The 19395-nt window shown below is 35.3% G+C and overlaps 2 protein-coding genes across 2 annotated transcripts in view; both read right to left on the bottom strand.

Annotated features, from left to right (window-relative positions):
• LOC135078118 (breast cancer metastasis-suppressor 1-like protein) overlaps positions 1–19395 on the bottom strand; it is a 142788-nt gene that overhangs the window by 49245 nt on the left and 74148 nt on the right. The window lies entirely within an intron of this gene.
• Positions 369–11148, bottom strand: LOC135078116 (uncharacterized). The gene is made up of 2 exons (XM_063972694.1): positions 10925–11148; positions 369–1482 (listed from the first exon to the last, which is right to left on the bottom strand). The coding sequence occupies exons 1-2, from the start codon at positions 11079–11081 to the stop codon at positions 743–745; spliced, it is 897 nt and encodes a 298-aa protein (XP_063828764.1). The 5' UTR covers positions 11082–11148; the 3' UTR covers positions 369–742.

The raw sequence follows: 19395 nt of genomic DNA, 5'->3' as shown, positions 1-19395 counted from the left end.
TACCAATCAGACAAAGTAATAATGATTAGTGAAAAGTAAAATCAGGAAATCATCAAAAACGTATTATAAGTCAATTTTAAAGCGTAACGTTTATATGATTTGTGCATAATAAAATAATGACACCTACCGTAGTACCCATCTAAAGTGTGTGTGATTAATTTGTATGCACAAATTACATAAAAGTTACACTTTTAAATGGTTTTATTGTATAACATTTACATTTTTGATGATTTTTTTCCAATTAATTTTCACTAATGACAACACTTAAGATTTTAACTCAGGGGAAACAACTTTTGACTGATTTTTGCAGTCAAGTGGTTTTGACCGATTATTATGAGTTTTGATTGTTGTTAATAAATTAGAAAGAATTTTGATTTATATTTTTGGTTTATTAAAAAAGAAACAATTATTTTAATTTTCATTTTACAATCATCAATGGACAAACAATAAACAAACAAATTACCACTCCTTTACGTCGCGCAGTCGGGTAAAAAAGAAGACATGGAATGATTATACATTTTTAGTCTGTTATTATCATGAATTAATTATAAACGCAGCGTGGGACGTCCACCCCACCACGTGGACCGACGACATCATAAAGGTAGCAGGAAAGCGCTGGACGCAGGCCGCTACCAACCGGGTAACATGGAAAGCATTGGGGGAGGCCTATGTTCAGCAGTGGACGTCCTATGGCTGAGATGATGATGATGATGATTATCAAAAATCTTTATAACTACTTAATCTAAGAAATGGGCTCGCTCTTGACGCTATCATCTTCGTCCAGATCCATATGAGTAGACAATAATTCTTCTATAAAAATTTTGTTAATTTTATTGCGAACTCTGAGTTTCTGGACAGGTTCTAATTTTTCCATTTGAGGCATCAAGCTCATTAAAAAGTGGTAATCTTCGGATTTTGCAGCTCCTTCATTATTTTGACTTCTTTTTATTTCATCTTCCAGCATTTTAAGTTTTCTCTTTTCAATCTCCAAGTACTCTGCTCTAATTTTACCCATTTTATTATATGGCGCTACATTCCTCTTTTTAATAACATGCGTGCTTTCTTTGCTGCTGCTGCTACTGCTGCTGTCACTAGATACCTCTTCAGATTCCGCGGGTTTCGGTTCCGCGGGTTTCGGTGCCGCGCGTTTCCGTGTCGCGGGTTTATGTTCCACGGGTTTCCGTTCCAATGGTTTTTGATCCACTGGTTTCTGTTTCACGGGCTTTTGTTCCACGCAGTTCCGTTCCACAGGATTCTGGTCCGCGGGAAACTGTGGAGCATCTGGAACATTTTCTAGCAGGAGTGGTTTCTGTTCTGGCGATTTCAGCAGTATGTTTCGCATAAATGACATCGAATTATAATATTGCCACGGTGATTCATACCATTCTGTGCCGTCAAAAGAAGATGTTATTTTGCAAGACTTTTTAAATTCTTTTCTGTAGGAATCTTTCAAGTTTTTCCATTTTCGTCGCAAATCTTCAACTGTAACAAAAATGGTCATCAAAATAATGTACCTAATAAAAATCAATTTTTAATAACATTATAGAAAAAGAAAATCTAATAAAAATATTACTTTAGGTGGTCAACAGCAAATGGGACCAACAATTTTTTGCTGAAAAGTAGTACCTATTAGAACTATGTACTTAAAATGCTGTGCGTTTAGCTTGATTGGTCGTCTTTGGTACTAGGCGGGTCCTAGCTTAGGCTCATCAGCGTAACCAGCTAGCGTAGCATAGCGTAACACATCAATTTGTTCATGTTTATAATACTAATGTCCGTATTTGTGATATTTTTTTTATTTCAGGCACCTATCCACTGGGGCTTCACTCTATAAATTATTACCTATTCACCATGTATGTTATTCTGCCGCTACCAAATTTATGTATGATACATGCAACGCCATAAATGACATATTGCGACCGCTACATATGCCAAGACCTACCAAAGATCGATTGAAATTAGTAGCTGAACAATATTGGCAGAAGTTTAAATTTCCCAATTGTGTAGGAGTAATTGATGAACGAATTCTTAAGGGGAAAAAAAAATTACCACCTAACCCTAAGCCTAACTTCATGAAACATACATCGTATGCAGTTCACGCCATAGTAGACGCAAATTATAAGTTCTTGGCAGTAAATGTCATCGGTAGGGAAAACATCAAAGAAGAAACGTTCTGCGGTTCAGATTTAAACCGGCAAATACGAGACAAGGAATTTGAATTCCCCCCTCCACAAAAGTTGCCTAATTCGAATAAGATTTTGCCATATGTAATCATAGGACACCGAAATTACCCCTTGAGGCCTTACCTGTTACGCCCGTTTTTAACGAGCAACCATTCTGTAGAAATGATAAAATTTAATAAACTACTATTGAAAACAAAAAAAACCATCGATTATGCATTCCAAATTTGGTTCAATAAATGGGGGAAATATTTGAACAAAGAGCAGGTAAAAACTACGGTAAACACCAAACTTGTTGTTGAAACATTATGTGTTTTACACAATGTGGTTCGCGACATTGATGGAAATGATGATATTCATTACAAAAGAGCTATGAAAACGCCTATCAAAGTAAATGTAAGGGATATAAAAAAATATAGAAAGAATAATGGAACACAACCACATGCACAGGCCACTCGTGACTCCTTTCTGGAATATATAGCAACTATACCATTGCAAGAAGAAGAACAGAACAAGTCAAACTTGGAAATATCGACTACCTCAGATGAGGATTGAACCCGTCGTCGTGGGATTGCTTATTGTCAAGATTTAAATCAGCATCATAGCATAAATCCTGATACCAAATTACTGACTGATTATTTTCAAAAATAAAGATTTTCTTACTGTGAAATAATGTTTGTGTTGTTTTTATTAATTTTTATTAGTTGTTGTATTCATAATTACGGAAAGTCGAGGTAAAAGTAATAAATAAATTGTACCTACATCTTAGATTAATAAAACCTAGATAGATAGTCGGAGTACGAAAGGTGAGGCAGCTTTTAGGGAGCCGGCACGGCTCACCCGTAAACGTCACATGAACTGTCAAAGTGAAAAATTGGTAAACACGTCCGACGAATTTTAATTAATTAAAACGGTTTGTGATGTGAAAGGGTGTCTAAAATACATCAGAAAAACGAAAGAAAGTGACCAGTGTTACATTTCATAAGTAAGTACTACAATTCGACGCGTATTTTGCTTGAATTTGGCTTTCAAAAATTAAACACGGGAATGATACCAGTAACAAGAAAATTTATTTCCCAATTGTTCGCCGTACATACGTACTTACTTTTTTATGAAATCGAGACTTTTAAGTCGATTTATCTTATTGTTATTAGGTAGGTACTTTGAATTCAATAAATAAGTAAGTACATGATGCGTTTTGTTTTTGTTAATTATAAAATAATTAAAAACGTATTAAAAAATTCCCTACTTTCGGGAAAATCGCCTTCACTGTCTACACTCCCCAACAAAATTGACACTAATGACATAAGATTTTTGCCTCACTCTTGACGAAGCGTTTGTATGAAGACTATCCATCTAGGTTTTATTAATCTAAGACCTACATTCAATTTCATCAGTGCTTATTAATAAATACTAATAATGTGACCATAGCATTAAATCTATACTTCTATATCTATACTAATGTTATAAATGCGTAAGTAACTGTCTGTCTGTCTTGCTTTCACGCCTAAACCACTGAACCGATTTTGATGAAATTTGGCATAGAGATAGTTTGAGTCCCGGGAAAGGACATAGGATAGTTTAATCCCGGTTTTTGAATCAGGGACGCGCGCGATAAAGTTTTTCTTGAAATCCGTCAAGAAATGTCTGAGAAATTAATTATTTAAATTATCTATAATAAACTAAATGTATCAAAACATTTTAGTTCAACTTACTTTCAACTCGACGACGCGCTTTAAAATCAAAGATTGACTTTGAATTATGCCTTATTTTACAATTCACATTGAAAACAATATGAATTGCTTGAGCTTTTTCGACTTTTTCATAAAAATAACAAATAGTCAAGAAGAGATTACAAAATTTTTGCAGCGGCTGAACGCTTTCATAATTTTCTTTGACAGGTGACAATAAAGCCATAGACAATTGCCATAATGAAAAATACACTTTTCCAATATTTTCGTTTGCCATGAGATTCTGGTAGACCTGTAGTACATTCAATGAAGAAAAAATACATTGTTGATTAAGATCTATTTTAATATTATTTAAATGCAATCTATACTTATAATAAATCTGTAGAGAGGTCAATTCTGTACATGAAATATATTTTCAAAATAACTATCAGGGGGTGATTAGTGATCGATACTGATGCCAAAAATGCAATCAGTAAAAATTTTGTCTGTCTGTATGTTCCTTATAGAAACAAAAACTACTCGACGGATTTTAACGTAACTTGGTACAATTATTCTTCATACTCCTGGGCAGGTTATAGTATACTTAGTAATTCCCACGGGAACGGGAATTAGCGGGAAAAACCTTTTGTATGAAAAATCTAAACCGCTTAAGTTAGACGCTTGAAATTTGGCATGTAGGTACCTTAGTAAACCTAAAGCTTAGTTACAACAAGGAATTCCCGAAATTCTCACGGGAACGGGAATTAGCGGGAAAATCCTTTTGTATGAAAAATCTAAACCGCTTAAGTTAGACGCTTGAAATTTGGCATGCAGGTACCTTAGTAAACTTTAAGCTTAGTTACAACAGGATATTGCAAAATTCCCACGGGAACGGGAGTTAGCGGGATCCATCTAGGCTTTATTAATCTAAGTAGGTACGAACTTTATAAATACGAAAGTAACCAAGTTCTTTTTTTTTCCATGCTGCATGCATTAGACCCGGATTAAATGAAATACTAGGCAAAATAGTTTAAATTAGTCATGCAACGAATACGAATATTCGTATTCTCCGAATAGTAGACATATTCGGATATACAGGGTGTTAGGTAAATGGGTATATGAGCCGACACTAGCCCATGTTAACATGGGCATATAAATGGTATGGTGAAGTCAGAAATTTGATATCATCATTTTAATTTTTTTAATTTTCATACAAAATAAATTTTATAAAATACGATTTGTATGAAAAATAAAATAATTAAAATGACTTTCTACTAATGACTCAATTTTCTGACTTCACCATACCATTTATATGACCATGTTAACATGGGCTAGTGTCGGCTCATATACCCATTTACCTAACACCTTAGATTAATAAAACCTAGATGGATAGTCTTCATACAAACGCTTCATCAAGAGTGAGGCAAAAATCTTATGTCATTAGTGTCAATTTTGTTGGGGAGTGTAGACAGTGAAGGCGATTTTCCCGAAAGTAGGGAAATTTTTAATACGTTTTTAATTTTTTTATAATTCTGTACCCCCAGTGAAAAGGGATCTAACTCGACTTAGATCAAAATTGACTTTATAACATAATGTGAATCTCTGAAAAATTAGCTATTTTTGTATCTAATCGGTATGTTTCTACGACGTATAGAAAAGAAAATAATTTTGTGCCAAATGATACAAGTAAGGCTTTGTGAACCAATTTTGAGTTTTCTTTCGTGTATATTGATACATGTATACTTTTAACAAAGTGTACCGGAGGCTTCTTTCAATTTTTTATTGTGTCAAGAGGTACGACTCGTGTTACTACTTTTTACACGATTGAAGTTGTTCAGATTGAATTTGTGATTAACAATATAAGATGACTCATATTAATATACACAAAAAAAACTATATATTGTTGGTTGGTGAAAAAGAATGTAACTTAATTTATAGCACAAAAAGTAAAAGACAAATGATTATTTATTTTGTGTATAATGATTCAATTAGACTAATACCATTAACCACAAAAGTTTCGTACATGTGTAAAATGTTATCAGTTACTTAGATCAAAAACGTTTGAAAATCGCAACTAATGATTTGGTTAATTATTTGGTGTAAAATGATATACCTTAGCCCAATTGTCAGATTAAAGGAAAACATAATGCGTAGTTTATAAATCAAAGAACTTTAGTTAATAGTTTTAATAAATAATGGTTAACATCTACTAGTAAAACATATAATTGAATTCATAGTGCCTAACGTTGTCAATAAAAGTACTTAATAAGTGCATTATAGAATTTACAAGAGCTCCAACTACCAGAACTCTTTATAAACAAAACTCATCACCTTAGACAACAAATTGAACTGGGCGAGTCTTGTCGAGAACAAAATAAAAATGGCCTGTATAGCATTCCATCAGTGCAAGAGACTCATTGGTAGTAGATGAGGTCTCAACCCAAAGATAACACTGGCTCTACACGTCGGTTATATGGCCCTCTTACACATATTATTATAGATCACTTGTGTGGTGGCACAGAACACAACTATCAACAGCAAGATCAAAACTCCAAAGCCTGCAACGCCTAGTAAGCATAGCGGCCATTAGTTGTATGAGAACCACTCCATCGACATCACTTGAGTACCTTCTGAATCTCAGATCTTTAGACCTCATCATTCAGGAGGAAGCGCAAGCAGCCGCTCTAAGACTTAAAGGTAAGAACGGCATATAAAAGCAAAACAAGGAGACAGGACATTCCACGATCCTGCACAAAACCCTAATAAAAGAAATACCTCTCACCGAGGCACCTATCGGCAGAATTCCCTGTGTTCACTCTTCGACTGAAGATATAATATCCAGCTTACAGCGGAAACGCAAGATTGCTCTGGAATCAATGAAGTTAGGATATTACACTGACGGCTCCAAAACCCAAAAAGGTACGGGAGCTGGTGTCTTCTCCAATTACCTAAATATACTAAGAATATCAACAACACTAGATAAACACAATACAATTTTCCAAGCAGACTGCAATCAGAGCAGCACAGGCGGTTGCAACCATAGACATCCGAGGTCTGAATATAAAAATAATCTCAGATAGTGCAAGCAATACAAAGCAACTTAATATACTACATTATAATACTTATATTGGAATGCCATGACGCGCTCCTAAGTCATTGCAGATGCAAATGGCGTTACCCTGCACTCCTGAAGTGGATCAAAGGACACAGTAACTCCTTGGGCAACGACGCAGCAGATGAACTGGCCAGAAGGGGATCGTACACGACGGTATTTGGTCCGGAACAATTATAATGCCGATACCATAAGCACAGATCAAGGCCTGGCTGCGCTCCAAAATAGAAAAATAACACCACACAGAATGGAAAGATTGTGAAAGATGTAGGCAAACAAAAGATGCAGTTGTGGATATTATATCGAAAAAGTTAAAGACTCATAAGACTAAACAGGGACAACATCCGCAAGGTCCTAAGTGTAATAACAGGTATGTTAAACAAACACCTACACAGTATAGCTGTACAGACAGCCTGCTGTGCAGAAGATGCATGGAGGCAGAAGAAAAACCACAGCACGTGCACAAGGAGTGCAGAAGCGTAGCAGATCAACAGGCTCAAATTCTCCAATCACCAGGGACGCTGCAGAAGGCCTGTAGAGACCTAGATAGGCTGCTGCTACCTGGGGGGATCTGGAGTGGTTGGAATAGGAAGATCAAATAGCGCACAATGGTCTAATCAAAAGGTTAAGTGCAATATTCGATTGCCCTGCAAAACTAACTACGTAAGTCCTTATGAATGGATACTATGTATAAAGTAAATAATTATGTAAATGGCATGTGTTGCTGAACTTTATCTGCTTAGCTCGCAAGTATAACATGTCTTGTTAATCATGTCTCTATTGATTTCAGAAGATTCCCGTCTTAGGCAGTTCGATTTTTTCAAGTTATTTATGATTTAAGAAGAGGCTGACAAGGGTGGCTAAATATCTTGCGCTGCTTCTTCTCAGCACTGACCTATTTATGTTCCAAAATAAAAGTAGGGTTCAAGTGATACTAGGACGTGTTAAAGGGCTTTTTAAAGCCTCTTTGTTGAAAACAAATGCATTTTATGACTTTACTTTTATATTATCCTTCTGTAGCCAAAAAGCAATCAATATAGCTTGACATCATCATCTCTGGTCCAGAGTTTGATTCCTAATAAGGTAATTGTAGAAAACAAACTTTTCTCTGTCTCCTGTCTAATTAGTTGATGTGAAACCATTGTTGTTTCTGGTCTTTATTACCCAATTGCTTCAACTAATACTTACTTTAAAATAGGAGATAATGTATGTGATTTAGGCCGATATCATTCATGGTATATGGTGTAATAATTAATAAAATATTAGTTTCAGATCAGAATAAACATTTAAGGAGTAAATAATTAGAATCCACTCTAAAATTCTAGCCTTATTCCTTTACAATCGCCACTTATATCACTTTACACATAATTATTAGGATACTTAGATCGCTATTATGTTAGTTAGATCAGTTTACACATTTTTTTTCTCATCACAAAATTGGTGTATATTGATATAAGTAGAAATTTTTGGACGATATACCCTAAATAACCTGAAATAATGATTCCTCATAGTGTAATTACTAATGTTTGTTTTACAACTTTTTCTAAAATTAAAGAAACAAAAAAATATCAACAGAAATGGCGTAAAATGTATCACTTTACACTTGTTAGCGGGTGGTCAATTCAGTGTGGTGTAAAATGATTTATGTCCCATTACATCACTTTACACGAATGTAAAGTTGCCGTGCATGGCGATATAACTGGGTTTTTATTTAATTACGAAAAAACTACATGCTATATTTCCCAAACTGGCATACTGCCTAATTATATCTAACATTACCTTTCACTTAAAAAATATTTCACCAAGTTATCTCTAATAGCGACGAAGCAGGATTTTTTTTAACTTCAAATGCGATTTCCCAAAAATCACCATTTTCGACTTAACTCCGTTTTCACTGGGGGTACAGAATTAACAAAAACAAAACGCATCATGTACTTACTTATTTATTGAATTCAAAGTACCTACCTAATAACAATAAGATAAATCGACTTAAAAGTCTCGATTTCATAAAAAAGGAAGTGTATTTGTACGGCGAACAATTGGGAAATAAATTTTCTTGTTACTGGTATCATTCCCGTATTTAATTTTTGAAAGCCAAATTCAAGCAAAATACGCGTCGAATTGTAGTACTTACTTATGAAATGTAACACTGGTCACTTTCTTTCGTTTTTCTGATGTATTTTAGACACCCTTTCACATCACAAACCGTTTTTATTAATTAAAATTCGTCGGACGTGTTTACCAATTTTTCACTTTGACAGTTCATGTGACGTTTACGGGTGAGCCGTGCCGGCTCCCTAAAAACTGCCTCACCTTTCGTGCACTGACTATCTATCTAGGTTTTATTAATCTAAGCCTAACACCCTGTATAGAAGTTACAAAATAAAGTGATAAAATAACAAAAAAACTGCTATTTGTAAATTGTAATTACTAAAACATTAACCATAATAAAAAGAGTTGCATTTATGAGTATTTCATGACTATGTAGAGATATTCGTATTCGCCGAACAGTAGATTTAATATTCGTATTCGTAAAAGTAGTATTCGTTGCATCACTAGTTTAACACTAGAGTGCTCGCGCGGGTGACATATGTCACCCAAGGTGTAAAATTTTTAAATATTTTTTCAAGGTATCGAGCTACAGTGCTGCCTTCTCAGGTATTCTTCGAGCATGTATTGATGCACATTTTAGTAGTAACGCCATCTTGCTAGACGCATCAACGTGAGTGCAGAAAACATTTAAAGTGTTTGGGTGACGCATGTCCCCCGCGCGAGCACTCGAGGAATTGTTTGATCCCCTATCGTCGCGGTTTAAAATCAAGTTTACTTTCATGTAAGCTCAAAGTTATAATTTTTAACAATTTTTTAAACATTTACAATAATTATATTGTTTTATAAGCATAAACTGATGCAAGAAAGTAGATGTTTTAGATTGTATGCAATGTAGTAATAATTCACCTAGGACTATAAAATTAAAAACCAGGATTCTTCTGGGCTTGCGAGAACACCAACTAGCACAAAACTTGCCAGTATTGTGGCAAAGGACGATATGTTTTTTGCACAAGAGCAAGAAATCGAAGCACTTGTAAGCAAATGTAACAAGTGGAATAGGCGTTTTTGTCCAGATCATCAAATCATATCGTGCCCGAGTTGTGATCAAAATATCACAGAATAAGATAAATTTATTGATTAACTTTCTAATTAGGTGATATTTTTGCCAAAATAACAGGTCAAACGACTATTTAAACTACTTTGGTCTCTTCGACCCTAAAATATTTGAAAAATATTGAAGTATTTCTTTTGGTTTATAATAAGAGTTCATGAAAGAAATTCTAACTTTTTTAAAATTATTTAGTAAGAAATATAGTTTATGTTTAATATTATAAATTGTTTTACTTGTATTAAATAAGATTAGCAAAAATAAACCCATATCATAATGGGGGACATATGTCACCCGCGCGAGCACTCTAGGAGTATTTAGGGGCGCGAGCACTCTAGTGTTAAATAGTAGAAAAATCTAGTTTTAAATATTAGGCGATGAAGGTTTTTCTAAATGTTTACCAAAGTCCAAATCGTACTATCATAAATTATTATAAATGCGAAAGTTAATATTTCGATTATTACATCAGAATAACATACTTGGTTGGCTATAATTTATAAAGATCTGTGACAAACTAAATTTCACGCGGGCGAAGCCATGGGCAAAAGCTAGTTCAAGTATAAAAATTTCGTTTGACAAAGCGAGCCCGAATACGAACAGTTTTTTGTAACCGCCGCGCCGCGTTTGCCTGCGCGCGGGCGCGCGCGCCGAGCCGAGTTCATCGCCTCACCGTCCGTGAGCAATTTAGTATTCATTCTGGCTCACTATTACCGTGTGCGAAAGGCAGATAAGGCCAGCCGCGCAAACTCTTAGGTCAGTATCATAAAAACGAAATACAAATAATAATACTGCTGATAATTACCTTCATACTGCGGCAACAGTTCCTGTATTTCGTCCCATGTCTTGTTGACGACCTTTTTGACTTTAAATAAGGGGTCATCTGGCGACCATAGTACAGGTCGTTCTTTTATAGCGTTGATGAGCGCTTCTACGGTGGTTTTGTTTTGCGGTTGCTCCATGACGCTGGCCGTGGCGTGACGCGCGACGTGCCGCTCGAGACTAGACCGCGCCGGCGGCGGCGCAAAATGGCGGCTAGCCACGTGCTCCCACCGCTAGCGACGCCGCTCGGCAGCGTGTCCGTGTCTACGCACACACAGGCGCGGCGCTTGAATCGTTCGACTTCGTTCGCTCGCCGCGGTCGGCTGTCGCGCCGCGCGTCTCAACTCTCAACCCCGAGCGCCTCGCTGCGTCGAATTGAATCGACTTTGTTGATTGTGCGCTGCGAGATAAGTTTTCAGGGGCGATCTATGTCGTCTCAGCCAAATGACGTCCACTGCTGGACAAAGGCCTATGTAGATTTTATTTGTTACTTACTTAAGTAGGTACTTACCTACCTGTTTGTTTATTGCTAATTCAATATTTATTTGTAGGTATATGTATTGCCTATTTTATTGTATGGACTCATGTCACTGTGTGTTAAATAAATGATTAAATTATGACCTACTTACTTATTTACTTAGGCCCAGTTTTTTTATTTATAATTAAAATAAGTATGTTTTTGTTAAATTGTAAAATTTTGCTACTAATAGTTAAATATTAACAAAATGTAAACTAATAGTTAGAAAATGTACTAAAAGTCAAGCTAACCATTGTTCGAAAAACATTTTTTTCTGATATTTAACCACTTTTCATTTGACATCTGTCAAATTTGACTATTGGTTATTTTAACGACGAATCAAAAAACTGGGCCTTAGGAAAATAAAGTAATCATCTATGGACAACTTTAATAAATCTTGATTTTTTGTCAGGTTGCGGAAAAAAGATCGCATTACACTTACCTACAGCAATAATGCCACATAAATTCTTGAGGTCAATCAGTTTAGTAGATAGGTATTTCATACACTTTTAAATGTAAGAAGGTTCTTTTTTTTAAAACAGTAAACGAGACAGCTCGTGTGTGTGAACTAGAATGTATAAAATAATGATGAAAATAAAATGATGACTTACATATTTAGTTCGATAGTCGATTTAATGAGTAATTAATTCTGTAGAAATGTTACGATGTAAAGCTACAAATACCTTAACCTACCTACCTGCCTACCTGGGTAATGGTGGTTTTTCGATATAGAGAAACAAAACTATTCACATCCTGATTTCTAACCCACAGGATAACAATAACCTATTACAGAATAACAATGCATAAAAAACCCACAATGGCATCTCGCAGCTCGCATTGTATTTAAACTATTTTATTATTTATTACAACAACAATTTTAATAAAATACCACGTAAGTTACTTCACTTGAAAATGTTTCTTATTTTTCCCAAACCAATATAATAGACCAAGATTAATTTATTGATTTACTAGCTGACCCGGCGAACTTTGTTCCGCCTTAATGGCAATAAATAAGCAGACTTTTTTTTTATTTCGAACGGGATAAAAAGTATCCTATGTCCTTCTCCTGGCTCTAAACTACCTCCCTGACAATTTTCAGCTAAATCGGTTCAGCCGTTCTTGAGTTATAAGCGAAGTAACTAACACGACTTTCTTTTATATATATAGATATGCCTAGGTAACAGATAACAATATTGTTCGTATAATAGTCAAGCATAGTTTTGTCTAAAGAGTAAAACACAACGGACACTATTGTGTTATTATTAGATACTTTAAGGCTGAGTTGCACCACCTAACTTTGACCGTAACTATGACGATAAACAGTTTTTTATGTTATGGAGTTTGACAGATTTTTGACGTTTGTCAAAGTTAAAGTAAGATGGTGCAACCCAGCCTAAGAAACAACGTTCAAATCCTACTTACTTCTTTATCAAAAGATCAAAGTCTGTAATTGATCTAAACATTGAATTTCAGCTATACGGTATAGCTGAAAAGCAAGGTATTGTCTATACCTACTTGCGAGCTAGGTATGGAATCACCCTATTTTCAGGTTCCAAGCGACGTGATCTTAAATCATCTAAATGAGTAATTAAGATGAATAAAAACTGGTAAGTACCTACCTACCTACCATTATACAATTTAAATTGATTTTGATACCCCAGTCATCACAGACCCGCACCCACATAGGGTTGCCAGGTCCAAAATCACAAAAGCCGGACTTTGTGTTTCATTTGGCCGGACATTTTACCCTAAAAGCCGTACATGTGACGGGGGGGGTGCAATTAGTGTCAGCTCATAAGTGAGTACTATCATCATCGGTTGCTAACCAACAAATAAACTTGAATTTGAACATCCTGATGCGTGCGCTTCATATGATTCTGTGGCTTTACTTTCGCCTGGCGCGGCAACCAAATAAAAAGCCTAACAAAAGCCGGACAGGCCGGACAAGGCAATATTTGGCCGGACAAGACCCTAAAAAGCCAAACATGTCCGGCTAAAGCCGGACGCCTGGCAACCCTACACCCACAGTCATTTGGTTCTTATCGCCAGGAAGTCCCGGAACTAAACACAAAGGAAAGGGCCTTATTACAAAAATGTTAAACCCTATATTGTTTTAAACTTTCATGGTCACTAACAGAATAAGTAATTATTATTGACGGGATTGCTACCATGTAGGTACCTTAATTTCGAGTCGATTTAAACCCGGCTTGAACACTGGTTTAAAAAGACATTTCCATACTAAATGTCAAATTAAACTCGAGTTCAACTAGAGTTTAACTTTTTGTAATAAAGGGGGAAAATGATGATTCCTTAATTTTGATCGCAAGTACACACTATATCTAGCCACAGGCTTGAATTTATGGTTGAGCTAGAATTGAGTTTCAAGCTAAATAATACGAGCCGGACTCTATACAATCGCCTTGTTATTATTAGTTACTAGATAACAATAAACACTATACCTACACAGATGACGATAACACACAAAAGTACCTACCTATGTGAGTGACAAGGCTTTCCTACTAGAGGTATAGCATTGACAAAAGAATTGGTCGTCAGAATAGGTATTTGCAATGTTTGAGTAACTAATTAATTCCACACCTAAATAAACATCCATGTGCCTTGACTTTAGAAAGAGTAGTAACTTTTCACAAACATTACACGAGCTTACTGTATCATGCTTACATTACATTCTGAAAATGAGTTCAGCTTTGATGAAATAAGATACTTAATTACATAGATGATGTCAGCAATCTTCCACGCATAGTCGTTGAAATTGTCGACGTTTGTTAGGATTTTATTAGATAAAAAATTTTGCAAATTTCTCTAAATGCAAATTTAATTTGACCGATTTTCAGTTAATAAAAAACCGACTCCAAAAAACCTACACTAAAACGTAGAAAAATAATTACTAATTACCTACTTATTTATTAGGACGAATTATTAATATTTATGTAGGTATACCATGATTGATACTTTTGGAGTCGGTGCAGGCAAACTTTACATGTTTCATAATCTTGGCACTTGGCACTCTTAAGATTATGAAACATGTAAAGTTTGCCTGCACCGACTCCAAAAGTATCAATCATGGTATACCTACATAAATATTAATAATTCGTCCTAATAAATAAGTAGGTAATTAGTAATTATTTTTCTACGTTTTAGTGTAGGTTTTTTGGAGTCGGTTTTATTTTTTTTTATAAAATTTTACTTATTTCTTGCTTTTTAGTTAACTAGTTATTACCTTGATGTTACCACTGAAGGTAGGCAGTACACTGAGACCAAAAAAAATTGGTTCATAATCGGCGGAGATATTGCGTATAAAAAAGTTCATCCCCAATTTTCCACCCTTGGGGGTGAAATATTTTCTTCAAATTCGCATGAAACCACCCTTTTGATAATACCTATTCAACAAAAAAATAATCGTTCAAATTGGTTTATAATCGGCGGAGATATTGCGTATAAAAAAGTTCATCCCCAATTTTCCACCCTTGGGGGTTGTTTTTTTTATTATTAAATTTAAATGGGACCACCCTTGAGGTATTACCTATACGCCGAAAAAAGATTTGTTCAGATCGGTTCATAATTGGCGGAGTTATCGCGTAACAAACATAGAAAAAAAAAAAAAAAAAAAAAACATACGGGTCGAATTGAGAACCTCCTCCTTTTTTTTTGAAGTCGGTTGAAAATACACATAGACAACATGTCTATTGGGAATTTGATAAAATAAAACAACATAACCCTCCTACTGGCGCAGTCGGGTAAAAAAGGGAGGTTCCAATTCAATTTTAAGGTCTCATGCTTACCTCTCTTCATTACTTTGTTTTGTCTTTTGGAACAGCTGTGAACCTTCCCGGTCTATTGTTGTGATTAAAGTAAAAATATAATATTTTTACTTTAATTACAACTTGAACTGGAACTTGATTTGCTAGGCGCAATTTGTAATCGCAAACCAGTCGTAAAATGGGCGGAACGGCGGGGGGGCGCCACCGTCGTTCAAGTAAATAGTTTTAACGTGGCGAATAGCGGAACATGCGATTCGGTATTGACGGTGGCGTCCCCCTGTTAGTGTCTCGGGTGTGGCATTTCTTAATACATTAGTTTTTAGTTAATTTAGTTTTTGATTCTGTTTAGTTTTGTGTTAATATTGTTTTCTTTTTTTGTTTTGTTTTTTTTTTCTCTCTCTTTTTTGTGATCACCGTCCATAACGCCCCCTGTTGCGCGCCTTCTTGACTGGTAGCCTCAATATGGTCCCGGTCAAGAGGGTGCGCAATCCGCAATCTTCATCGTGTTGGTTCCCGCTGAAAACCAGCTTCTCGACATGGCGCTTGTTATGTCGTGAATATAGCTGAGCGGACGCCTCTTCAGCATAGCTTGTAGTTTAATGTTATACCTATGTACTGTATTTTTATTTTATTTTTCTATGCTGAATAAAGTATTCTTATTCTTATTCTTATTCTTATTCTTATTCTCATTAATTCGATCAATGTTGATTGATGGATGATGCACTAACGATGTAGGTAGGTATTAGGCTTTCTAAAAATACATACCTAGGTACCTGTAAATTCATAAGTAAATCTATGGTTATTAATCATTACAGAAGTAAAGTAGGTAAGTAAACGTAGATAAGGCAAACCATGCTCGAGAATTTTTCGCCGAATGGAATACGAAATCTTCATAACTTCTCAATACAGAGAATCCCCGATACAATAAAAAATTAATAAGTCCAAAATTAAGAGAAATTGCTTCAGGCTTTTAATTTAGATCAAAACTGATTTATACGAGTTTTTAAATTAGATTCGTTTAGGTAAATCGAATTTAAAAACTCGTAAATCGGTTTTGTTCTAAATTAAAATCCTTAATCAATTTCTTTTAATTTTGCAAGATGGATTAAGGTAATAATTAGTAAACATTTAAAAGCTGTTGAGAAATTATAGCATAAAACTTAAGTTGAACTACAGTACAGCTAAAGCCGGGCCCTGAAAGATGACGCTTTTAATATCTCCGACTAAAGCAAGTATTTAACACCTGCACCAGGTGGTTACGAATTTTTCAATGGAAAACAACAAAGTACTAACTTCACTGAAGTTCAAATGAAATTAATAACAATAATAAGTCCAAAATCAAACACCTAACACCTGCAAACATGCACGTCACGACGTGTTAACATCAACCAAAAATTAGTTCATCATTTGCACAGAATTGGTTTACTTTTACATTTTTTAACGGTAAATTGAAAATCTACTCGGTTTTATGGGATACGTGTCTTGCAAATACAGTCAAACCTGGATAAGCGAGAGTTCAAGGGAGCACAATCTCATTCTCGCTTATAGAGGTTTCTCACTAACCCGAGTTTCTCGCTAATGCAGGTACATGGGTAGCGTTTCTCTCTTATAGGGGTCACACGTGTCCATTTGAAAAGAATGCGATAAAATATCAACAATAAAGTTATATGTATTTAGTTCCACGAAATAGAATAGGAACAATATTGACAAGAATACAAAAACAATGGTAGGAAGTTCCACGAAAGTTAAGAATGAGTCATAAAATAGCACATGTTAAATTTGTAAATAAAGCTGGACTGTCGCTTATAGAGGTATAGATAAGTAGCAGTCTCACTTACGGAGGTCTATGAGGGAAAAACGACTCTCTCTTACAGAGGTTTCTGTTTCTCGCTAATAGAGGTTTTGGGAGCTTAAAATGACGGGTCCTGGCTATTACTCTCACTTATAGAGTTTTCTCACTTAGGGGGCGTCCATAAATTACGTGAGACTTTTAGGGGGGGGAGGGGGTCAACAAAAACCTCACTAAATCTCACGTCCCCCACGTGACGATAGACCCCCCCTCTCCCGAGGGGGGGTCTCGGGAAATATCACGTATTTTTTTCCACAAGAAATAGAGAAATAGAGTTTTGAAAACTGGGTTAAGTAAAAAAATTGGCCAAGTGCGTGTCGTGCCACGCGCAGTGTAGGGTTCCGTAGTTGTCCGTCGTTATCACAATATATTTCAGAAGTAAGCAATTACTTCATCTAAAGTCACTTTTAATATTTTCTTCTAAGGAATTTTTATTAGGTATGAAATTTTATAATACATGAGTAAAACGACTATAGTTTTCCTTGAAAGTTTATAAGAAGCACTATAATCTTGAATTTTTCCAGATTTATCAAGCCAACAATTTAGTTTTTAGAGGGGGGAACGCCCTACTCGGACAAAAATTAGCACTTTAAACTTTAACATTTTGCAAACGGATCCCTAAATCGAAAAATGGTCTTAGAAACCCCTAAGCCATTTTAAAAGACCTATCCAACGATACCCCACACGATGGGGTAAAGACGAAAAAAAAATCATCCCCACTTTACATTTAGGGGAGCTAGTTACGCAAAAAAATTTTTTTTTTTTCAAAATTTTTTTCTACCGTTTTGTCGGCGTGATTAATATACATACCTCTACAAAATTACAGCTCCCTAGTGCCAATAGTTTCCAAGCAAAACCTCGGACAGACAGACAGACAGACATATCGAAACTATAAGGGTTCCTTGTCAAGACTAAAAAATTATATTTGTATGATGATAATGTCATTTTATTCTATACCGTCTAAACAAATAAAACTAAAAATGCTTCCGTCTGCATGTGTGAATACTAAAATGCCGAATAAAAGACGAAATTAAGAAAATTATAAATCAAGTTATTTTTTTATCAAAATCGATTTTGCTAGATTATTAGTGATTTTGTAGAAAGGAACAATTAGACTAGGTACTTTTGTAAAAAAACAATGTGATCCTAGTACTAACCTCTGTCACTACACGTGTTTTTCTGGATCTATTCGTAATCAGTGGGCTTAGTGCGACTTTGCATCAATCGTCATCCGCTAGCGACTGCGTAAAAATGACATACATTAAATGTATGATGATTGTACAGCGTCCCTAGCAGATATTTTCAAGAACAAAAATCTTCAACTTTATAGATCTTTTTGATGCACTCGTTAGCGACAACGTTAAATGCAAACTCGCACTAAGCACACAAAAAAAATGTTTCTCAGTTATATTACTCCAAAACTATTAAATTTCGGATTTTTTTTAAATATCACGTGAGATTTGGGGGTGGGGGAGGGGGTCAGGCAAAATCTCACCAAATCTCACCAAGGGGGGCGGGGGGGTTGAAAAATAGCCAAAATTGTCTCACGTAATTTATGGACGCCCCCTTATCCAGTTCTCACTTATCCAGGTTTGACTGTATTGGTTAAGCAAAGGGTGCACCCAACTTGAGAGCCCCATCCGGGAAATGCACCCAGACAAGGTTCCTTGCGATATCTCGAAAGTCAACAAAACTACACGTCATGCTTATTTCGTTGAATGTATTTCACCGATAAATCAAGTTAAATCTAGTGTATTTTATAAATTCTTACATAAGGGAATTAAAACTTTGTACTTACCTACTTACTAAAAGTGGCATAGATCAATAATGGTGCAGAAATCATTCAATAATTTTCGTCGATATGAAAATCGATGATTTGACTTTCGTGTAACACACACACACACAGGATAGTTAAAATAATCAGATGTGAGAAGGACTGATAAGTGGGCATACAAATTCCTTTAATTACTATGCCAGTGCCAGGTCTGACCGCAGTTCAATGGGAAGGCGGAAACCACTTGTCATTTGTAACAAATATTGTAACCTTTGTGGTATATTTTATCGCATCCGATGATACTGAATTTCACGTAGCACTTGTTGCGCAATCGTGTTTGTAATCCTATAACCGCTGAAAACATATTAGAATGGTCTGATAAAGGCATTTATATCTTTTGGGATTTCTTTGATAAATACTTATTAGAATAAAAAATTGTAGCGTCATTATCGTAATTAACTTATATTTTCATAACATTTGATAGAAAAAAATATTTTTTGTTTTCATAGACTTATTACTAACAGTACGCAAA

The sequence above is a fragment of the Ostrinia nubilalis genome, chromosome 14 (assembly GCF_963855985.1).
Source record: "Ostrinia nubilalis chromosome 14, ilOstNubi1.1, whole genome shotgun sequence".
Lineage (NCBI taxonomy): Eukaryota > Metazoa > Arthropoda > Insecta > Lepidoptera > Crambidae > Ostrinia > Ostrinia nubilalis.
This window is presented reverse-complemented; position numbering and strand designations above follow the sequence as displayed.